Source organism: Monodon monoceros, unplaced genomic scaffold, assembly GCF_005190385.1.
Source record: "Monodon monoceros isolate NGI ecotype Baffin Bay Population unplaced genomic scaffold, NGI_Narwhal_1 Super_Scaffold_18, whole genome shotgun sequence".
NCBI lineage: Eukaryota > Metazoa > Chordata > Mammalia > Artiodactyla > Monodontidae > Monodon > Monodon monoceros.
In genome coordinates this window covers 4588421-4611775 of record NW_021703774.1, presented here as the reverse complement: position 1 = coordinate 4611775, position 23355 = coordinate 4588421, and the positions used below count along the sequence as shown (strand labels likewise).

At 38.5% G+C, this 23355-nt stretch overlaps 1 protein-coding gene across 3 annotated transcripts in view; it reads right to left on the bottom strand.

Annotated features, from left to right (window-relative positions):
* The window catches only part of DENND1B (DENN domain containing 1B), a 265632-nt gene that overhangs the window by 72622 nt on the left and 169655 nt on the right, over positions 1–23355 (bottom strand). For all 3 annotated transcript variants that reach the window (XM_029227517.1, XM_029227515.1, XM_029227516.1), the window contains 2 exons: positions 17305–17430; positions 4892–4993 (listed from right to left, as the gene is read on the bottom strand). In XM_029227517.1, the coding sequence (XP_029083350.1) occupies positions 4892–4993; positions 17305–17430 (228 nt within the window). The remainder of the gene's footprint in view (positions 1–4891; positions 4994–17304; positions 17431–23355) is intronic.

Genomic DNA, 23355 nt, shown 5'->3' with positions numbered 1-23355 from the left:
GAATTACATTCATAGATTTCCTAATGTGTAACTACCATTTAATTTCTGGGATAAAGTCAACCTGCCCATGAAGCAGTATCCTTTTTACACCTTGTTAGAATTGGCTGAAAATACTTTGCTTAAATTTTTGCATCTGTGGGCATAAATGAAACTGGCTTATAATGTTTTCTTCTCATGCTGTCTTAGGTTTTAGAACCAAGGTTATCCTGGCCTTACAAAAGAGACTGAAGTGTATCTCCCTTTTGCCATAGTCAAAACAGGAATTTTTTGGAAATTGAAGTGGAACCATTTGATTCTGGAATGTGTGGGAGAACTGGCCTGTCTTACACAGTAAATGTTGGTTAAATTTAATTAACATATTTACCATTTATTTTGCTCTTCCTTCCTTCTTGCATTTCAGACATTCCATCTTAGATCTGAGAAAACTTTCTCTCTGAATTACTTTCTTAAAGTACTTCCTTAAGAATTTCTTTCTCCTGTTGGTAGGGTAGTCAGGGTTCAACCAGAGAAGCAGAACCAGTAAAAGATTTAAGAGACAGATAGACAGATACATATACACATATGAGAGTTATTACAAGAAACTGGTTTACAGGATTATGAGGGCTGGCTAAGCAGGTAGGAAATTCATAGGATAGGCAGTCAGGAAGGACAGACCATGGGCAGGTGGGACCACAGTCAGGGGCCGATGCTGCCACCCACAGGTGTACCTTCTCTCTTTCAGGAAAATCTCAGTCCTGTTTTACAAGACTTCCAACTGCTTCCGACAGGCCCACCCAGCTTATGTAGGATTATCTTCCTTATTTAAAGCCAAATGATTAGGGGTTTAAATTACACATGTAAAAATACCTTCACAGCAATACTTAGATTAGCATTTGATTAAATAACTGGGGGCCACAGCCTCACCAAGTGGACACATCATTAAAGCCAACACAGACGGCAAACTCAGCTTTAGCAGGGAAATGTCTGCATGGCACTCTTGCAATTAAAACGTATTTTAGTTGGTGTAGGATTCTAGGCATTTTTTTTCTCAACACACAGAAGATATGGCAGTGTCTTCTGGATTCCACTGCTGCTGGTGTGAAGTCATCTGTCAGTATTTGCTCTCTGAAAGTAATCTGTTTTTTCTCTTTTAAAAAAATTTCCTCTTTATTGAATGTTTTAGAGCTGAATCTGCTGTGTGGGTGTAGATTTCTTCTTATTTCCTCAGTTTGGTGATGTGGGACTTCCTGAATTTATAAAGTGTGCATGTAACTGGCTCTGGCCCTGTCCTTCCAACCAGCATCTCTCCTCCACTTCATGTCTGCTCCTTTCAGGACTGACTGTATGGATTTCAGACATTTCCACTCCACCCTTTATGTTTATTAACCTCTTACATGTTCTACTTCTTTGTGGCTCTGTACTATGTTCTGGATAATTTCTTTTTCACATCTTCCAGTTCAGCAAATCTCTCTTTAGTTAGATCTGACTGGCTATTAATACATCAATTTCCTTTCATTTAAATTACATGCTTCGTTACCAGAAGTTTATTTGCTACATTCTTAAAATTGTCTTTACATTCTTTAAAGTTTTTACGCCTTGAACATTTTTAAAGCTCGTCTTTTATTTCTCTGAACATCTTAAGCACAGCTATTTTATATTCTACTTCTGTTACATCCAGTATTTGAAGTCTCTGCAGGTCAGTTTCTGTCTGCTGCTTCTGGTTCACGATTTGTTTCCCTGTATGTCTAATGACTTTTAAGAGTGAAATTTCGCTTTGGGATCTTAGCTGGGAGAATTCCTTGATGCCTGGATGAAGGTGGATTCCTCAAGGAGGATGCATATTTGCTTCTGCCTGAGGGCACTAACAGTCAGGATAACTTTACACTTGACTTGAGATTGGTCAGACCAAATCAGAAATTATTAATTCAGGCTTCAGAGTCCTGTTCATGCTGGTGAGTGGCAACTTCTCAGCAGTGCTCTTTCCTCCCCTCCACTCATGCCAGAGCTTCAGATGTACAATCCCCAGGAAGTGGGTGAAGGGAAGGAGCACCTTTATTTCTTGTTTACCTTTACACTAAGTCTTCCCAGATTGATGCGAGTTGAATCTCCTATCACACTTCTCATCTTGGAGAGTAAGCACTGGGCTTTGTCTCCTGTGACCCTCACCACACGATGTTTTTTCAAATTCTGCATTTTAAATTGTTTGAGTACATAAGTGAGCTCCGAATCCTTCCCTGCCATATTATCAGAAATTACAGTTCACTTTAATGCCTACCTTAAAATTATATGCTTCTCTCCTGGGTTCATGTTCTCTCAATTTTGATGCATAAGAATTGTCGAATAAAGAGAGGACCTGGGTAGTTCTTGACCCATAATGGATCACAAACTCATGGTCAGGAATATTAATCATTTGTACCTAATAAATATTTTTATATTCTTTCAGAAAGATCAGTAGTGTCTTTGAGAATTCATCTATGCTAATAATTTTTATCAATCGATTCCTATTTTTTTCCCTTTTCCCCCCAAGCTTTAGTGAAGCATAACTGGTATACAAAAAACTGCACATAATTAATGCAGACAATTTGCTGAGTTTGGGCAGATGTATATACTCCTGTTACCATCACCACAATCCAGGTAATAAACATGTCCATCACCTCCAAAAGTTTCCTTGTGTCCATTTATGTTCCTGTTTGTTTGCGTGTGGTAAGAACATGAGCAGGAGATCCACACTCCTAACACATTCCAAAGCACACAACACTGTACTGTCGGCACCTCGGATGCTGGACCTGACTCGTCTTTACAACTTTGTGACGCTGTCAACAGAATCTCAAGTCCTTTCAGGGATACCTTCAACTATCTCTTTCTTAAGGTTCATAAAATAGTATCAAGTTCAAGAACACGGTCAATTGGTGTATGTAAAACTATCCAAGTTGTCCTATAATCGGTTCTACTCTGACCATTCTCATATTTTACATTTAGCCTTTTTGACCAAGTTCTACTTTTAAAACATCCTGCATAGATACGTATTTTGTTAATGTAACTTCTCTAAGGATGAGGCAGACCCTAAAATTTATGAGCTTCCACAAAGTTCCATGCACTGTCGAGCTGAGAGTGTACAGGTGTTAATTCACATAAACTGTATCACAACCTGCGGGGCAGGGTACGATACTCGTTATTTTATAGAAAAAGAAACAGATACTTATGAACAAAAAGCTACTGAGTGACAAAGCCAAGGTTTAACCCAACTCTACCTGACTCCTAAAATACATATGCTTTTTGTAGTTATGTAAAAAAAAAAAAAAAAAAAAGATCATGTATGAACTTTATCAAACGATAAGACTCCAGTTACAGAATCTCAAAAAGGGAAGTAATACGTCATTCTACCCAACCATTCAGTCCTTGACCTCCATATAATTTGAGCTTCATAACTCAGTTTTGACAATGGGAGGTGTAATTATCTCCTCTTGACAGACAAAAACACAGCAAGGGCACTGATGTGTAACTCAACAAGCATGTACTGGACGACTAGCCTGGGACTGCACTGTGCTACACACTTCAGCATTTACAGACCAGCACTTGATCCTGTTCCAATCCTGGGAAGTAATTCAGTCTATACCGGAGCCCTCTAGGGACAGAGAGCTCCAAAGGGAGCCCGCTCCATCCTGGGAAATTCACAAGACATCTTTAATCTGGAAACCCACCAAACCTGGTTCTTTCTGTTCCTGAAAGCTGTGTACTGAACAAATCTAATCCTTTCTTTAAGGTAAACTTCCACATATTGGAAGACAGGTATATCCCCACAGAGCATTCTTCTAACTCAGGTCATTATTTAGAACTTCCTCAGAATACAGACAAATAGTATTGGATTTTTTAACCATGCTGGTTTCTTTACTTATCGAATTTGAAGCTTATTTTGAGTTATTTGGTCTCTTTCCTCTTAACAGACAAAGGAATTTCTATTAACTTGTCTGCTTCTCAAGGGCATCACTGAGTTTCTTTGTTTGTTTATTTATTTATTTTTTTTGCGGTACGCAGGCCTCTCACTGCTGCGTCCTCTCCCGTTGCGGAGCACAGGCTCTGGACGCACAGGCTCAGCGGCCATGGCTGACGGGCCCAGCCGCTCCGCGGCATGTGGGATCTTCCCGGACCAGGGCACGAACCCGTGTCCCCTGCATCGGCAGGCGGACTCTCAACCACTGCGCCACCAGGGAAGCCCCATCACTGAGTTTTTATTCATGTCTGCACCCTGGCCCCGAGCACAGTTTATGACACACTGTAGGTCTTCATTAAATGTTGAATTCACATAGCTAACTTTACACTTAAAATTGTCATGTGGAATAAGAAAAGTAAGTGTTAAGAACTTAATTTAAATTGCATAAACAGAAATACGGCAAGCCTAAATTAAGAAACTTGCCATGATCACACAGTGGGATGAAAGAGACACTGCATCTAAACTTTCTGAAATCTGATGTCAAGCTGCTGCTTTTTGAAATGACAGTTTTATTTTCTGAGCCAGAAATCAAGACACACAGAAGGACTATAAATTTTTTCTGAAATTTTAATTTGTGATTATGGAAAGTTTTACAAAGCTTGAAAAGTTACATATTTATAAATCGTTTTTATAAACTGGATTGCATTGGGATGGTCTTATTAAAAAACTCAGTTTGTTTACCATACCCATCTAGCACACTACGATAAGCCCTTGTAAGATGCCTTACATAACCAGTCTTACTGCTTCTTCTGCTGCGCATGGATACTCTCCTCTGTAAGACCATCAGCTGAGCAACTTTCAGTGAGGAAGTTTTTAATAGCAAAGTTCAGACATAATTTTATAGTGACAAAAAAGTGTTATAAATTTCTGTTACATTTCTGTAACCTTGTTACAGAACAAAACGTGGAGGTCCACTCTTACCTGCTTAAAAAGCTGGAGGTTAACTGCGGTTTCTAAGAAATGTTTCATCAGACTTGAGCGGTGCTTGACGAAACTCTCCTCACAGAACGTGATGGGCTCACCCTGGATAGAAACAAAGAATTTCGGGGACGTCAACAGAAAGTCAGCACAAACCAGTCTATCTGAAGAGGCACCTGGGGGGTCACACAGGAGTGTAAGACAGAACTGCAAGGTGCTCACTCAGAGTGTAGAGGGAGTGAGACCCTTACACATAATCGCTGGAGGTCAGGCTGGTAGAAATATTCCTCGAGCCGATAAGCTTCTGCTATAGCTTCCTAATCAAGGATCCCTTGGGCTCTTAAAAATGGTCACTTTCACTCCCTCACAGTAAGACTAAATCCCCTAAAAACAAAGATTTAATATCATTAGATTGATTGTGAGCATTAAAAATTGCACACCGGGCTTCCCTGGTGGCGCAGTGGTTAAGAATCCACCTGCCGATGCAGGGCACACGGGTTCGTGCCCCGGTCTGGGAAGATCCCACATGCTGCGGAGCGGCTGGGCCCGGGAGCCATGGCCGCTGAGCCTGCGCGTCTGGAGCCTGTGCTCCGCAACGGGAGAGGCCACCACAGTGAGAGGCCCGCATACCGCAAAAAAAAAAAAAAAAAAAAAAAAAAAATTGCACACAATCCGAACAAGTCCAACAAATTTCATTCCGATTAGAAAACATTCTTACATAAAAATTGCTGCATGCTTTTTGCCGTTTATAGTATGATCATTAATTTCTTTTTGAATTAATTAAAAGGTCTTTCAATCACATTCTACTCATAATTGCAAATACAATTCTGACTGGATACTTTCTAGGATAAGCCTCACATGGCATGTGCCTGAACTTATCCTATTTGCTAAGTAATCACAACTTGGCAAGTGTCTTCTGGTAGCTTTGGGCTGTTAGCCACTCTTCCTCCATCGCGAGGACTTTAATTCCAAACACAGCTTCCACAGACTCCCACACGTGACCTCAGGAATCATCTCTCACTGGCAGACCCCCGCCACCTGCTGCTTCCCTCCACAGCCTGAATGGTCCTCTTGCCCATTCAACACAGATGAGGATAAGTGACTTAACGATCAAAATGAAAACAGAGATTAGCGACAACGATTCAGTCCTTACAGGAAACCTTGTAGCAATCTTTACACTGCAGAAAAATGGAAAAAACGGAGCTTGTCCACCTTCTAAGAGAACTTTGAAAAAATATTAATTATAATTTAATTTTAAGAAAGAATTATGTCTTGATTACAGGTATCTGTAAGTAAAACTCTGGAAACTGGTTCTTGAACGAATAAAATAATGGGACTAACAATCTGTATAACTCAGCTGTTACACTGTCTGCCGGAAGTTAATGCACTGCTCCACAGAGCAGCCATTATGCACAGTCAATGCTATTTGAATTTACTAAAATTAAAACTAACAATTTAGTTCCTCAGTCGCACCAGCCACATTTGAAAGGCTCAGCAGCCACAAGTGGCTACTGTATCAGACGGCACAGATACAGAATACTTCCTTTATCACAGAAAGTTTTCTTTGACAGCACTGCTACAAAGGGAAGAAAATAAAATTCAAACTAAAAATTAGAGAAGACAATTCGATAATCTATTAGTTGATGCCACCTAGACCAGCCATCAGCTGATGATCTATAATAAAACATTATACATTTTCATATAGATTGTTGCCATTCTTAAGCGCTAGAGAATGATTTTTAAATACATATTTTAAGAATTGAATTTACATAAATATATTTTAGATAATCAAAAATACACCACAGGGCTTCCCTGGTGGTGCAGTGGTTGAGAGTCCACCTGCCGATGCAGGGGATGCGGGTTCCTGCCCCGGTCCGGGAGGATCCCGCATGCCGCGGAGTGGCTGGGCCGGTGAGCCATGGCCGCTGAGGCTGCGCGTCTGGAGCCTGTGCTCCGCAACGGGAGGGGCTGCAACAGTGAGAGGCCCGCGTAACGCAAAAAAAAAAAAAAAAAAAAAAAAATACACCATATTTGCCACTATCATAGAACTTACAATCTAATGGGGGAAAAACAACAAACAAGGAATCCTGTTAAAGGTAAAGACCTGTTGTTTTTGAATCCCTAATATCAGCAATATATCTAGTTACACTGGGAGCCCAATAAATGTTTTATAAGTGAATAAATGAAATAGCAAGTAAGCTAAAGCCTTGCTCCATATGACATATTGTCTTTTCCAAAGCAAATATAAATTTTAAAAATAAACAAAATCATTGCCTCTAACGGCAGTTCCAACTATATCACTGCTATAACAAAGAAATCAGGACTATTGATAATTTTAATTTGATGGATTTTTCATCCCCAAACATGTGAGAGAGATTTTATTACAGTCTGTAATATGTCTAAAAGTTGTCATTAACATTGCAGAATGGTCTTCAACTCAAATATAGAGTCCTATCTCCAGTTGAAAAGCTTAGATTTCTGACGCTACAAGCAAGCATTTCTTCTGATTGGAGGGTGCAGAGCGCGGGGGTGAAAGTCTCCAGGGAGAAGGGGTGGGAGCAAAGTCTACCGACTCTTCCTCAAGAGTTGGGCATAACTAGTCATCAGCCAATGTGAACTGCCTGGAAGAACTCTGTCGTCACTAATCTTGTAGCAATTGCCTGCAATCTGTCAGGAGAAGGGGCAGAGGAAGCTCAGACGTGCTGCCTGCCCCCCTCCTTGATAACAACCATCACGGTAAAAGCTTCCAACTGAACCTTTAACTGATCAACAGTTTGTTCACTAAGAATCTCAATGATTACGAAGAAGAGAAAGCCCTGACACATCTTAGAATTTTCTCTCAGGGGAAAGAAAAATAAGGCTTGTTTAACAATGCTGTAAAGTTTTACGTATTAATACACAAGAGTCTCAATTGCTGTCATCCTTGGGGTGTATCCTGTGGAACAGATTCTTTTCAATCCAAGTCAAATTGGATGGCGTGGTAAGAAGGAACTCTGCTTAGGATCTTCTGGTTTACTTATGACCTGATGAAAAATCAGGATTAGGACTGAGTAGTTTCTCAAAAACTGTCTTGTTCCAAGTAAGGTGACTACATACCCAGTGTTGCACGCTAAATTCCCAGTTTAGGCCTGGAGTATGGAAGGTTTAATCTGGGGGCATCTGTGGCTTCACAGAGGAAATTTGAGCTGGTTTTGAAAACGAATGGAAGCTTTATGAAACACAGACAGAAAAGACAGTCTTGAGAGAGGACAGACGTGGACAAAACGTGGGTAGTGTGCTTGGGGTGGGTGTGAATTAGAGAAAGCACCAAAGTGGGATAATAAGAGGTTGGCTGAGGCCTAGTGGCTACTGGACATGGGTTACAGAGAATACCAGAGGGAAAGGGTAGGTTGAGCCATCCTGGAAAAGGCCTGAGCCACATTCTAAGACATTAGTTATCTCCTTGAAGGCCTCAAGCAGCTCAAAGAAGCGTGTGTACGTGTTTTGGAATGGAGAGCGCATAGGCAAGAGGAAATAATGGTACAAAATAAATCAGGCAAGAAAAGACAAACTAGGCAGCAGACAGGAAGAAACAGCAATGACTCTTATTACCTAACATTTATAGGGCACCTATGACTACACTAACAGTAATAACAGCAGCTAACGACTGCATAATACTTATTATGTGCCAGGCGCTGTGGTAGGGCACTTTACACATATTAACTCATATGAACCTCAAGCTTATTATCATCATATTCTACACATGACTAAACTAAAACAAAGGTTAAGTCACTTGCTCAAGACTGCACAGCAATGTAATTGTTAGAGGCAGGGTTCGCTCTATGCTCTCAACCTCCAAATGATCCCATTTCTGGGTATCCAAGACTATATGAAATGTTTTATTTATTCCACATCATGTAATCTGTAAAAGTACAATAAGCTGTGATAATTATTACATTTTACAGATGAGGAAGCTGAGGCTTAGAAAGTTTAAGGAGATTAACCCAGGTTGTGAGAGTTTGAAGTTGTGGTTAATTACGCTACTAAACATTTCATGGCAAAATCAACAGGACTTGTTTATCAACTGATACACAGCAGTAGTTCTCAAAGAGTGGTCCAGGGACTCTGACCTTTTCATAGGGTCTGCAACACTAAAACTATTTTCATAATAGTGCTGAGATGTTATTTGCCCTTTCACTTTCATTTTCTCACGAGATCCGACTGAGTTTTCCAGAGGCTTCATAATTTGCAACACTGCAACAGAATGAAAGCAGAATCAGACGTGAGAATCCAGCCAGCTTCTTTTAAGCTGGGTAGTAAAGAGATTTGGAAAAATGTAAAACAGTGCCATTCTTCTGACCAAATTTTTTGTTTAGAAATAGACTTATTTTTCATGAAAACATGTTTTATGTTAAGCTTAGTAGGGTTGTGTTTTTACCTTTCCATTTTTAAAAATTATTTTTTCTCCTTCCTTTTTTATTGGTTTGTATTGTTTTGAAATAAATTATCAATAATAACTTTTTAAAATACATTCAGTTTTCATTTCTAATATGGTAAATAGTGATAGATAGACCCGACATAAACAAAAGTTCTTTGATGTCCTTGATAATTTTTAAGAGTATAAAGACATCCAGAGGGCTTCCCTGGTGGCGCAGTGGTTCGGAGTCCGCCTGCCGATGCAGGGGACGCACGTTCGTGCCCTGGTCCGGGAAGATCCCACATGCCGCGGAGCGGCTGGGCCCGTGAGCCATGGCCGCTGAGCCTGCGTGTCCGGAGCCTGTGCTCCGCAACGGGAGGAGCCACAGCAGTGAGAGGCCCGCGTACCGCAAAAACAAAAAGAACAAAAAAAATAAAAAAGACTAGGAATACAGAACAAAAACCAGGTTTAATAAGAATCTGGTAAAATCAATTGTGGCTTGTGTCTCGGCCTGGGCTCTAAGCCAAGCCTGAGACAGGGATTCTTGTTCAAGTGATTTGCTGGCGGAGAATTCTCAGGAAATAGGTACTAAGGGGAACAGGATACGGCAGGGAAAAAGGACAGGCAAGAATGTTGGTTTCATCTGGAGATCAGCTTCAGACTGAACCCACGGAAAAGCACTAATCGTGTGGCAGAGTCCATCCAGCCTTGAGGCAAGGCCAGTTTCCTACTTCCTGTGTGGGTCAGTCACTGAACCTGGGCCTCTCGGTGGGAGGGGTGGAGGAGAAGGTGAGATGCCTGGAAGGCCCTGCCCATTTAGCTAAGGGCAATTTTCCTCTGAAAAGAACACCAGCCGGTACAGCCTGGGGAGGGCCTCTAGGACAGTGAAGGCCACCTGAAGGTACAGTAACACAAGCTAGAAAGTCAAGCTTGGAACATGTGCTGTTTAACCTATATTTAGGAAATAGCTGCACAGAGCTAGGTATTAAAGTTAAGCGGATCACCCTACTGATGGACAAAGATTGATGCAACTGAGAAATACTCATCTATAATCTAATTAATTTCTTAAAATTCTATAGCTCATTGACAGAAAAGTAAGTAAATAAATATATAGTTCAGTGGAGACACAGAATAATCAGGTAGAAATATTAAAAGGTGGAAAAGAAAAAATCTTCACGGGAAAATTCTGACATGACGGTAAAGCAACTGACTGACTCTTTTGCTCATGGAGTAGTCATGAGGCAACAGAAAGGAATCAAAACCAAAATCGCTGCACTGGAATGTCAAACAAAGGAGCGTGGAAGGACGTAAGAAAAATATGATGCATCGTAGAGTAGGAATGAAGTTCTTATTACAGAGAAGAGAACCAGACTTTCCAGAAAGGAACCACCAGCACACTGCTCACCATCACATTTAAGTATGTCAGTCAACAAACACATTCTAAGGATGAATCAACAACACACCAGCACTCTACAATGAGGACCCATTGACAATAGTAAAAACACCAAAGCTCACACTGATTTACCTTTTAAAACATAAAAAGCAGAGCAGAGTCATGATTATCCACAGAACAATGTCACTCTCAGTCACTTGTATAATGACTAATGATTGGGAAGAAAAAGGGTGCCACCCCTGCAGGGTGCCAGGAAGTGCAAGTCACTCCTACCTGACGGCATTTAAATTACTCAGAACTGCCCTCCACTGGCATCAATCTGGCCCATACGGACCACGGGATTTACCTCTAGAAGTAAATTCTCCATCCTCCGGATATCCAGAGACATTTGTATCTTTATTTTAGCACTCATTTTCTGCACTGTATTAAATGTACATCTTTGCATTCCCTGTAGCACCCAACACAGTGCCTTGTGTCTTGTGTGTTCAATAAATACCCACTAGTTACTATCTGAATTATTTTTATAGGATAATTAAGGCACAGGTAAGATATGGATGAAATGGAGCTGTTTTTCCTACCCTATTACTATGTTCAGCTTCAGAGAAGTTATTGTTATTGAATTAATATAACACTTTTGTTTAGCTTGTTTTTAAGAAGAGATGTGTTTAAAGTTCTAGACTATTCTCCAGAGTGGGAAACTTTGCAAGGGCAAGAAAATACTTAAAACATAGACTAGATCTTTATGCTTTAAGAATGTGTATGACTTAGCAAAAGTTCATATTGAAAAAAAAAAAAAAAAGGAAGGTGTCAGGAAGAATGCTACTGTACAAAAATGTGAAGTAAAATCCAAAGCATCAACATAGTACTTATTCAGTTCCTTAGCACACTTGGACGTAATATGTAATGTCACTGTTTCATAAGGAGTATAAAGAAACTAAGCAAAAATGTCTGCATAATGACGGTATATTTACATTTTTAAATTCTCTGAAAGATTTGGCTACCAGTTGTCTCGTGGGAATATTAAAATATAGTTAGGTTCTCATAGAAAACAGTAATAGAGATTTTTCAGGCTATGTAGCATCTGTCTTCCAAGTGTCCCAATGCTATTATTATGGCATATCTACTCTCAGTTTAGTGATCATGAAAACAATGCTTCTTTAATTGCTGAGAATCGTTCGTGAAAAGTCGCATGTTCACATCATAAACTTTAGTCATTAACAAAAATCTTCTCTTATGTACATATTATTACAGGAGTGTATCCTAAGTTATTAGATCTGTCTTGAAAAAACATAGCTCTCAATGTTCCACTGGCCTGTGATTCAGCAAGTTAAGATGGGAAAAGAAATTGACTTTGTTTTTAGGGACAGCTGCTTCTAGCACTTTGGATAAACAAGAGCACTTTAAAAGGTCAATAGATTTATGTATTAATTTTATACATACCATGATAAAATACATTTCTCTTCTCCACAATTTAAGGACAAATATCCTCTATTCTCATGACACATATTACCAGTGATATACAGATGGAACCCTTACTAGCCAAGTCCCCAGTTCTCCCTGCCCCATACTAGTTGGGCAATATTTTTACATTCTTGCTAAAAAATTAAGCAAAATTCCCTCTCTACTAGTTTAAAAAAAAAAAAAAGAGCGGAAAGAGAGTGCAACCATATTCCATCTGAAAGCCAAATACCAAATACTTCTTTTGTAGAAACCATCTTGAGGTCAAAAGGTACTCAAGGTTGGGTAATAAGATGAGTGGGTACCTCACATGCTTTGGGAACCACACCACTGCGAGGGGTGAGTACATAAACTGTCCAACTCGGATTTTGAAGTCTCTAACAAGTTAGCAGTTACAAATTTGTTAAATGGAAGCTTTAAGGCAAAGATTTAGTGATTGGCCACCTAAATTATGGATGTCAATCCTGTACTTAAATTGCTTGAACTTAATCACAAAATATAACTCGCTGATAATGTTTCAAAGGAACGTAATCCAAAAAAATGTCTGAAGGACAGCTCTTGCTACTAGTCAAACAGGAGCCCAGATTACTAGCTAATCTTTATTTTAAAAAGAATTTCCTTTTTATCCATTAGCAAGGCTCACGGCAGCCCAGAAAAGCTTGAGTGTTTGAAACTAATGATATCATCCTAAATATTCAAAGGAACAGACTTCAGCATTATCTCCATGCTCTTAGGGTAATAAAGTATATGCTTTTGAATATACTAAGCAATATTTTAACTCGGGCAAACATTTCTTTAGCATTAGCTGTTGGTCAAAAATTTGACTTTTATTTTTTAATAGCTTGTGATACAAATGATACAGAGGTACAAATGATGACCCTTTATTAGTTATTTAGTGCAATCATTTAAAAGTATTCTCATGTTTACGGCAATGTTTTTCTTTTGGGGGGATCAGCAGAGGGTACTTTATTTTAGTTACGTTAAGGGAATTTTCCTTACCAAATTTACTACTTCTAAAATGTCATTTTTAATGATCACAGCTTAATGTACAGAGCATTAACTATATATACCAGGCACTGCTCCAGTAATTTACATATATGAACTCATTTTATCCTCTGAACAACCCAAGAAGTATTACTGTTTTTTTTTTTTTTTAAACACATGAGTAAACTAAAGCACTAAGAGGTTATTTGCCCAAAGTCATACAGCTAGTTAGCCACAGAATGAGGATTCAAGCTCTGTTTTAGACTCTGTGCCCTTAGCACTTTTCTTCCATTTATTTATTAGCACATTAGCTTGATCTCCTGTTTTTGAATTCTTAAAAAGTAGCTAACTTGCTGCTGGCTAAAATCCAAAACACCCATTATTTTATTGAAATCACTTTCCAAAAATCTAAGGAGTTTTATAATTTTCTCTGTAATTAAGAGCAGGTACCACTTATTTGTCAATCATGCCAGTGTGTCATTCAGAGAGTGTAAATTAGGCACTAGGAGAAAAGTGAGAACATATTAAGCGTTGTCACTTAGACATTCTAAGTGCTTAATTTATAAAATAAGTTACTCTTTGGCAGTATTTGGCATGTGCATTTGAAAATGAATACTCAGATCATCCTGAGGGCTTTCCCTCACAACCCCAACCAACTGGTTCCCCAGTGCCACTGCAGAGGGTGCAGGGGGAAGAGGAAGAAGCAGTTTGAGTGGCAGCAGTCACTCCAGGTGGACAAAGCCATGCATGGAAATATATGGCATGAGTAACAAATTACTTCACAAACTTACATGGACTCTATGAGACGCCTATACCATCTGCACCTTTTGAGAAAATTCTTAAGATTGTGTATTGTTTGTTCAGTCTTTACGTAAATGTATACTGAGTGTCTTCCATATATTTTCATTGAGAAGAAATGTAAGTTCAGAAAATTTATCTCAAGGAGTAGATGATATGAAGAAGGAGGCCTAATGGAACGAAACACTCCACGTTGAAGCAGGACCGGGACCGTGGGAAGGACAGATCCAGATGCAGCCCCACTCATCACCAGCTGGGGAACCTTAGTGGAGGTTTTTAAACTCTATGAGCATCACTTTTCTTATCTTTAAAATGAAAGGGGTAATATTTTGAGGCTTGTAAAGATTAAATGAAAGAGTTAATTCAAAGGGCCCATCAATGCCTGGTATCCACTCAACAGTTATTATTTTAATAGCAATTAATAAATTATTAATGTCTGAGAAAATAATAATATAAGAACTACAATAAATAATATATTAAAAAGGGAAAAGAGGGCTTCCCTGGTGGTGCAGTGGTTGGGAGTCCGCCTGCCGATGCAGGGGACACGGGTTCGTGCCCCGGTCTGGGAGGATCCCACATGCCGCGGAGCGGCTGGGCCCGTGAGCCATGGCCACTGAGCGTGCGTGTCCGGAGCCTGTGCTCCGCAACGGGAGAGGCCACAACAGTGAGAGGCCCGCGTCAGGCAGCACACCAAACTCTAAGGACCCTCAAACTTTGCACAGAGGTGGTAGATGTTTTAAAAAAAAAAGAAGAGGGAAAAGAAATGTGTTAAGGAAAGTAAATATAATCAATTCACAGAAAGAAAGTGTCACTATAAACTACTGCTTCAAGGATCAGGAAAGAACTAGATGGCTATTAAAAGCTAGAAAGATAAAAGCACGGCCAGGAAGAAAGAACATTGTAAATAAGGGTTTGGAAGCCTGAGAAGCTTGGGACATTTAGAGCCTCAGGCAGAATTCTCTGAGTTGAGGTCAAAGTTTAGAAAAAAAATAAAGGAAGACACAGACCACCTGCCCATCACGAGGGCCTTGAACACCAGGTGAAGGCAGGGCCCTGAGACTCTGGTCCGTCACAGACCAATCAACAGGTTCAATTTTGTCAAACGTAAGGGAAATACTGGTTCAATTTTTGTATGTGTATAAACAATAATGAAATTTCAAAAAGTAATACCTAATTAAAGAATTCATATCCATTAAAAGCTATTTTGTAATATTTTCCTTTCCAATTGTACTCCAGTAGCTGGAGGATACCGCTAAAATACATTTATGATGAAAAGAGACAAAACCATGAAATAACTGTAACTTCTAAACTTGGCTTTTTTGTTTTTTTTTTTTACATCAATCAGAAAATATATCAAAGATATATGCCTGCTATATAAATGTCCAAAAAAAGAGTCCATGGTTATTTGTAAAGATAATACCTAAAACAACAAATATTTTATATACAATAAATAATTTTCCTTAAAAACTATTTATTTTGAAAATATATAGGAAAAAAATGTCCAAATACATTCAGTATACTTTAAAAATTGAGTTTTCATTCAAAGACTGAATCAAAAGAAATGTGAAGGCATACAGAATGAAAATACCATCCCCCAACTCCCAGAAAGAACCAGCAGTAGAAAGGAAAGGAGAAAACATCAAACATAAAAAGGAAAAATGTAGATAAGTTAACAAATAAATTTATAAGCTGTGATCAATAAACAGGAAAGACGTTCTCTGACAAAATTATTTTCCCACAAATGCTGAGAATCTGGCTTTCACGATGTTTAAAAAAAAAGTCAGTCATTGAAATCCTGTAACCCTACTATCTGCTCAATCAAGCTCAAAGAGGTAGAAAATCAAGCTACAAAAACTATAGTAACTAATGTTCAAGATGGAATATTTTAATAATTTTAACCGTCACCTAACAACACTGATAATTTAAATCATTTAAGAAAATTTTCTCTTCAATCTGCTTTCCTCAAATCTGAAGTCTTTTACAAATTTAAAAAGGAAAATGAAAAGAAAAATGTAGCTTATAGATTAAGTATTTAAATGCAGCAAAATTCAAGCAAAGTGATACTTTTAACTTTCCTCCTGTACTGTAAAACTTGAAAGCAATCTCTTTCAAAGAATTTGATATGTAAAATCAACCACTAATTTTGTCTTTCAAACCCATTTTTCTGTTTCAATTGATGTTTACTAATTTTAACGACTATGCTCTACTGTAGTGTGGATGACTGGTTTCCAGTCTTGTAAAGAATGAGACCCTATCACTGTCAATAATTTTTGAAGACTCCCCCATGTGAGATACGTATACTCTGTATGGTACTATGAGTTCTATATAATGTTTTAAAAAATACGCATGTATTTCAAAAAGATTAGCATGCAAATTAGACCACATGCACTTTTCCAGAGACAGTAGCTGATCTGCCTAACTCAATAACTCCTCAGAGGTACAAGAGCCACTGGGTGGGAACTACTAATTTAGAAGTCAGCTCGGAAAGCATATAACCTGTTCACATTTGTTTAGTGCTTCATGGTTTATGACAGGATTTACACACCAACCCTGAAAGGCAGACAGAGAAGGTATAAGAATTCTCACTTTACAAATAAGATGGAAGTCGAGTGAGACTAAAGAAATGGGTCGAGGTTACACAGCCTTAACAATGGTGAAATATCCACTAGATGACAGGTCTTATTACTTATTACTAACTCAATACTTTTACTCCATTTATTCACCTGGTCATGAAAGGGCAGTGTAATCATTTTTGTAAAATCAGACTAACACGCTTAACCAATAATTCCGAGAGAAAAAGACATATTTTAATTTATACCTTTTTGGACCATCTAACAACTTGGGTTACAATTCTACATAATAATCATTTGGGGGTTATTAAAACAAGAAAGAAATGGCAAAGTGAGCTAGGATATGCTAAATAGATAAGCCCACTTAGAAAAGTGCTATGAATTAGGAAGACAATAAATTTCCAAATGTTGCAAAATGTTCAAGTTCTAATATTTTTAAACTTTCACATTATACTTGTCATTTCTAAACTCTGATCTAATAAACCCAACTGTCCGGTTGATTTCTTAGTAATTCTAACAAGATTGGGTCGTTACTCTAAGACGTAGTAACACAACTCATTAATTAGTTACGAGTAAGAATTCCAATTTTAGACCAATAAACAAGGTGCTATGCAAGAAAATGTGGGAAATATTAACTCAGGGTTATTTACTGAAAGAACTAAAACCATAAAGTCAAGAAACTGGAGGTGGAACATCATGTTTTAAAGCATATTATTTTGTATTTTCAAAAACCTTTACGATGCTTTTTCGGGTGGGATATTAAAATGTTTCTTTTTCACAAGAGCACATTAAAACAGTGATGAAATAAAACGCTTACAGGTTTGTATCTCAGTGCATCTCTGTAGGATCCAAACAAAGCAGCCTGCGCCCTCAGGAAGGCCCTAGCCACTCCGTCCCCCGTAGCTGTAGACTGCTTCTTCAGTTTATTTTTCAGGGCCGAGACCTGCGTGACAGAGAGGAACCGTTAAATTCACACCTCAGAAACTGGTACAGCGAGGCACGAGCCCAACGGGCAGGCGGACCGCAGCGTGTGCAGGTCAGCCGGAGCCTCATCCTCTGCCTGACGGCTTATCTGCTAAGTCAGGGAGCACCTGCTGGTCTGTTAATTGAAAGGAAAGCAGGGGCCCACAGTAATGAGCTAATGCAAATTGGTCTGTGCTCTCTTTTTTTCCCAAGGCCTCTTGACATAAATAAGCTTTAATTATTTTACAGTAAACTGCTTGTGAGCCACTTTTCTGCAGATTTTTAGCAATTACAACATGTGTCTACTTGTTTGGAGATGAAGCCGGTTGGGTAGCGTTCGACTGCTTGCTAGTTAATTTTATTTTTGGAAGCTTCCTTTGTATATATAAATAATTTTCCAGTCATTTGTCGAATAGTTTTCACCATTATTAGATAAAAAGAGGGGAGGGAAGTTAAGGTTACTGAGAACCTACCACAAGTGGGGAATTGTGTTGTGCTCATTAGACACTGTCCCATCTGATCTTCAGAGTCTTCTACGAAAGGTACTCACGTTACCATTTATGAAGAAACAGGGGCTCAAACATGTGAATCGACTTGCCCTCAATATCTGGCTACTAAGTGGCAAAACTGAGATTTCAACCCAGTTCCGTCCAGTTTTCTCCACCACCACATGCAGGATTCGAGGTCAACGTTATTGCCTTATGAACCATTAATCACATTAATAATGTTTTAAGATCAAAGAAAAATATATTATCTAGGAATTTGTGAAATTTTAAAAGGCACCTGCATTTGTTATAATTTTTCATACAGTTGCATCCTTTAATTTCAGGTTGTGTGTATTTTAAAGAATGCATGCTATTTATGAACAGCCCTTACTTAGATGAGTATTTTCTAAGAGTAATCAACCTTCTGATGCTCACTCTTAGTTTTTAAAGGGGAGGTGATTTGATCTGTTCCTATGCATCCAATTCATTTGACCAATTCCTTTCACAGATAATAAAAACTACACTCTGCACACTTAAAAAATACCATTGATGCTCATATACATTACTTGTCAATGCTCTACATGGGAACGTGAAGTCACGTAGAAATTCTGTTTTCTTAAGAAAAAACTGATGGGACAAATTCTGGTTGGATTGTTCCCTTATCAGAGTATGTTCTTACCCTTACGATACTACCAGATAACAAAACAATCTCATTCCTCCTTTACATATATATGCAAGGAGGAATATTTTTATTTCTTTATACAAGCAGCCCTGACTACTCTTGTGGATGATGATTGTAATTGAAGTGTCAACCTAATTAACAACTAAACTTTGAATAATGCTAATGAGGAAGGAACACAGCATCAGAGGAAGGACCAGCTCTACAGGTGATAAACCTTCACAGTAGTGACATTTTCCAGTGTAAAGTCACAGTTACTGTGATCTGATCAAAGACAGAGACCCCCACTGGGTCCAATTATAACCACAGTTTTGAAAAAATTATTGAGTTATGATGTTCATAATCTATGCAGAAAGGCCTTTGCAGTATAGGTCTTTCCCCATAGCTGTGATCTTTTCAATTTATACCCAAGCTCCATAGATTCAGATAAAAGTTTAGACCCTAATTCATTTAGCCCACAAAGTGCATAAATTAGGATTCATTTAAGAAGAAGTTTTTATTATTAAAATCTAACCTCAATTAATGCATATTTTTAGGTAACCCACATATTCAAAAATAAATACAGCTGAAGGATGCAAAAACAAACCTCTGACTTAACGTCCTTTATTCTTAAGTCTGTAATAATGTTATTTTTTAGGTTTCAAATGCCTTTGAAAAAAAACCAATGGGGATGAAAATCAATACATGTATTTCATTATTGCCCCCTAAAAAGGCTTATGATGGAAAGAATAAGATTCTAGTCTTCCAAAGTATTATAAAAAGAAAATGACTGGGTTATTTTAAATTTTACTTTAGAAAACAAAAAACATTTTAAAATGTCATGCCTTGTATCTTTGTAAAAGAAAATTCCTCAAGATGTATTTTTCTATAAAATCTGGAAGCGACAATTCAGTTCTCCACAAATTAAGAATCCTTAGGACAAGCATGACACATATGCTCCCAGAGACTGGAGGCAAGTCAAACCATCCCTCACCCTTTATTACCCCAAGTCCTTGATTGCTTAATCGCTGCGTAAATTAACCAGGGTATTCATCACGCTGCCTCAGGCCCTTCCTAACCAAATCATAACGAGGTAGCCTTCACTTCCAAAATTAGTCAGTAAGAGCTCCTGAACTTCCTCAAGAGCTCTATACAAAATAGGAAAGAAGAAAATACCTGTTCTAGAACTGTCCGAAACGGTAGCCACTAGACGCACAAGCACTTGAAATGTGAGTAGCCCAAATTAGCATTTGCTATTAGTGTAAAAAAAAAAATACACTGGATTTTGAAGACTTAAAAAGAGCAAAATACCTCATTAATAATTTTATTGATTACATGATGAAACAGTATTTTGAATATACTGGATTAAATAAAATACATTATTAAAATTAATTTCACCTATTCCCTTTTACTTTTTAACATGATTACCAGAAACATTTTAATTGCATATGTGGCTCATATTATATTTCTATTGGACGGTGCTATTCTATATGAGCATACTATATAATTTCAAACAGACATGTGAGACTAGCAAGAAATATGGTTAAGTTTTTCCTTTGCCTATTTCTACATTATTTCAACCTTTACAAACAGTATATAAGGAGTTCTTCCTTGACCTACTCTAGGTGGGCTTCGACTGCCAGTAGGTCTGAGGTGGTTCCTGTTTTTCAGAGACCAGAAGGGCAGCTGAGTTAAGCGTTTCTGTGTGCACCAATGAGCGCTCAAAAACAGCCTGTAAAAATGAAAGCGTTTTTTAATAGTCAGCTTCAGCTATTAGGATATTACTCTAACATAAAATGATTGTGTCAGCCTTGCTATTTTCCTGTCCTTTAGACCACTGGAGTAAATTATCACCAGTTACCACTACGCTTTGCAGAGCTAAATAGCTTTTAGCAGTTTTTATCTATAAATAAGGTGATATACCTTCTGCACTTATTTAAAATACTTGGTCTGGGAAATAGCATTTTCTGCTTTAATTTCCAAACTTCTAAGTTTAGTTATGAAATAAATGTACATCTTTCCATGAGATCCTAAAGTTTATACTCACATATAACTGAATTCAGAAAAGCATTTGGAACCTTGGTCACATGGCTATTATCACAAAATCCTATCATGGGATCTTGAAAAAGTATCAATTGTTTTCTCTTTTTATTCTTAACAAAGGAAGCTTAAATCTCCGATGGCTAAAGATGACTTGAAAACTGACATTTTATTTTATTATGACATTTTTTAGTCTGTATATAAATTATTTTTGAAGTCTAATTAGGTATTATACTAGACCTCCCCTGAAAAAAAAAAAAAGTGAAAAAAACATCAGAATAAATGTCATTTCACTGCTCTTATCAAATGTTCAAATTCCATTCATACAACGAGAATCCAGGCTTCTAAACCAGCCATCACAGGAGGAATTATAACCTGGGTTTGAGCCCAGTGGGAGTTCACTGCAACATGAATAATATTACCACCAATTCTCCACTTTTACCCTCTTAGCACTAAGTGACCATGGATAAAAGAAGGGAATTACATGAGTAAACACAGCAAACAGGTATAAATAGAAGAGTGCAAGCCACGTGCACATGGGCTGAGTAATGAAGCAATTATGCCAACCGGGGGTTAGGAAGGGAGGTGACATAAAAGAGCTGAGTTTTTCAGAGAAGTGACAGAAATTTTCTCTTGACTTTTAGATGTGTCTTCTCAGGAAAAATAAATCAATCGCTGTAACCCATAAATTTTAATTTTACTTTTTAGGATCACAAGGAGAAACATAAGGGTAAAGAACAGAAGGTAAAAATAAATGTTCAGGAATAACATTAGGATAAAACCTACATGACCGGAAACATCTCTGTGATGTCTTTAAGTATCCTTTTTCCTAACTAAGCTGCATTCTAGAAACTACGGACATTCAGAAAAGTTAATGCTTCAAATAATTATTTGCTTTAGGAAAAAGTTACAAGGTTAAAGTCTTTTATTCTTCCATGAAACATGTTATGGTCATTGTATGAATCAGATATTAAATCCCTACACTTCTTTAATCCTTCTAATGTTCAGTTTTTTAAGCAATAAAATTAATGCTTCCTTCTTAATATAATTTTCTAACATGCTTCTATCTAAGGATTAAAACAGTAACCTTTAACATTTATTAAATGAAAAACATATGATACACTCCCAGAGGGTATCATGACATTGTTTCTCTGAATGCTTAAATTACCTTTCGAAGCCTAAAATACGATGTCATCTACAACTATTTTCCCTTCAGAGGCATCTTAAAATGATCACAACCCAAACTGCTCTTACTCTACCTCAAGTCCAATGTCTGTGTCACTTCCGTGCATCCAGGTGCCTTGCAGGTCCTCTCAACGCTGCACCCTTTCTCATCTTCCATAAGCAGTAATCACTGAGCCCCAGCTGTTCGACCTCTGATGTAGATTTCAAATCTGTCCGCTTTTCTCCAACTCCCTGCCACTATCCAGTTCAAGCGCCTCCCATCTCTCACCTAGACCACCGCAAATGGTCTCTGAACTGCTTCATTTCTGCTTCGTTACCCCAGTGATCTTCAGGACCTAGAACCCAAGATGATATTTTTAGAAGTCAAAGTGGATCTCACTATTATTCCTCTGCTACAAATCTCCAGTGAATTCCCAGTAAAGTCTGGAGGTCCTGAACAAGAAGCACAGACCTTCCACTCATTTTAAGATGCCTCTGAAGGGAAACCAGTTGTAGATGACGCTCTCACTCCTACCTGTCTCTACCACCTCATCTGTGTAACCTCTTCTTTTGTTCCTCTAAGCGCAGCTATACAGGACTTCCTTCCATTCCCTGAATCTGCCAACAGCAGAGCCTTTGTATATGCTATTCCTCAACCTTCCACCTTACTCATACTCATTGTTCAGGCCAGGTCTGCACTCAGGTGTTTTGACATGTTGAGCTGAACCTCAAAAGGCAGATCTCAGTTTGGAGGCGGGTAAGACTGGCCTCTCAGCTTGGCTACCATTATTTTCATTTGGGCTCGCTTATGGCAGAGACAGCTGTCAGCCTACCAACAGCCACTCTCCCTCTCTTTGGTAATAGAAATCTTAAGTTTTGAACGGTGCTTGGTTAACCCAGCTGGGCAAACCCAGCTATTTCCCAGGATCACCACGACCTGGTGTGGCCCTGTGGTTGGGTTCAGCTAATAATGGAATGTGAGTTCCAGGACCACAGCTTCTACGTCTTCCTGTCCACTCCGCTCCCAGCACAATACAGGCATACAGTAGGTGCTCAATCAGTGTCTGCTGAACAAATGAACAAATTAACCTGTCCAAGGCATGCTGCTACACTAACTTCTCTAGTTAACTGGATCAGAATATCTGTGATGGTGCCCGGGAACAAAATTCATTGAGAAGTCCACCAAGTCATCATATCAGCAAGATTTGGAAACCACTATGATGACAGTGCTCACAACATCACGCACACAAAAAGTCTCTCAAATATGGAGAAGAACTTAAAAAACAAGGAACAAATTTTTAAATTATTTTAAAGCCAAAACATATATATACATACATACACACATACTGGCCATAAGAAGACACAGAAGCACATTATTAAGATGATACTGGAGGAAAAAAGACATCAGGAGAGGGGCTTCCCTGGTGGCGTAGTGGTTAAGAATCCGCCTGCCAATGCAGGGGACATGGGTTCGAGCCCTGGTCCAGGAAGATCCCACATGCCGCGGGGAAACTAAGCCAGTGCGCCACAACCACCGAGCCTGTGCTCTAGAGCCCAT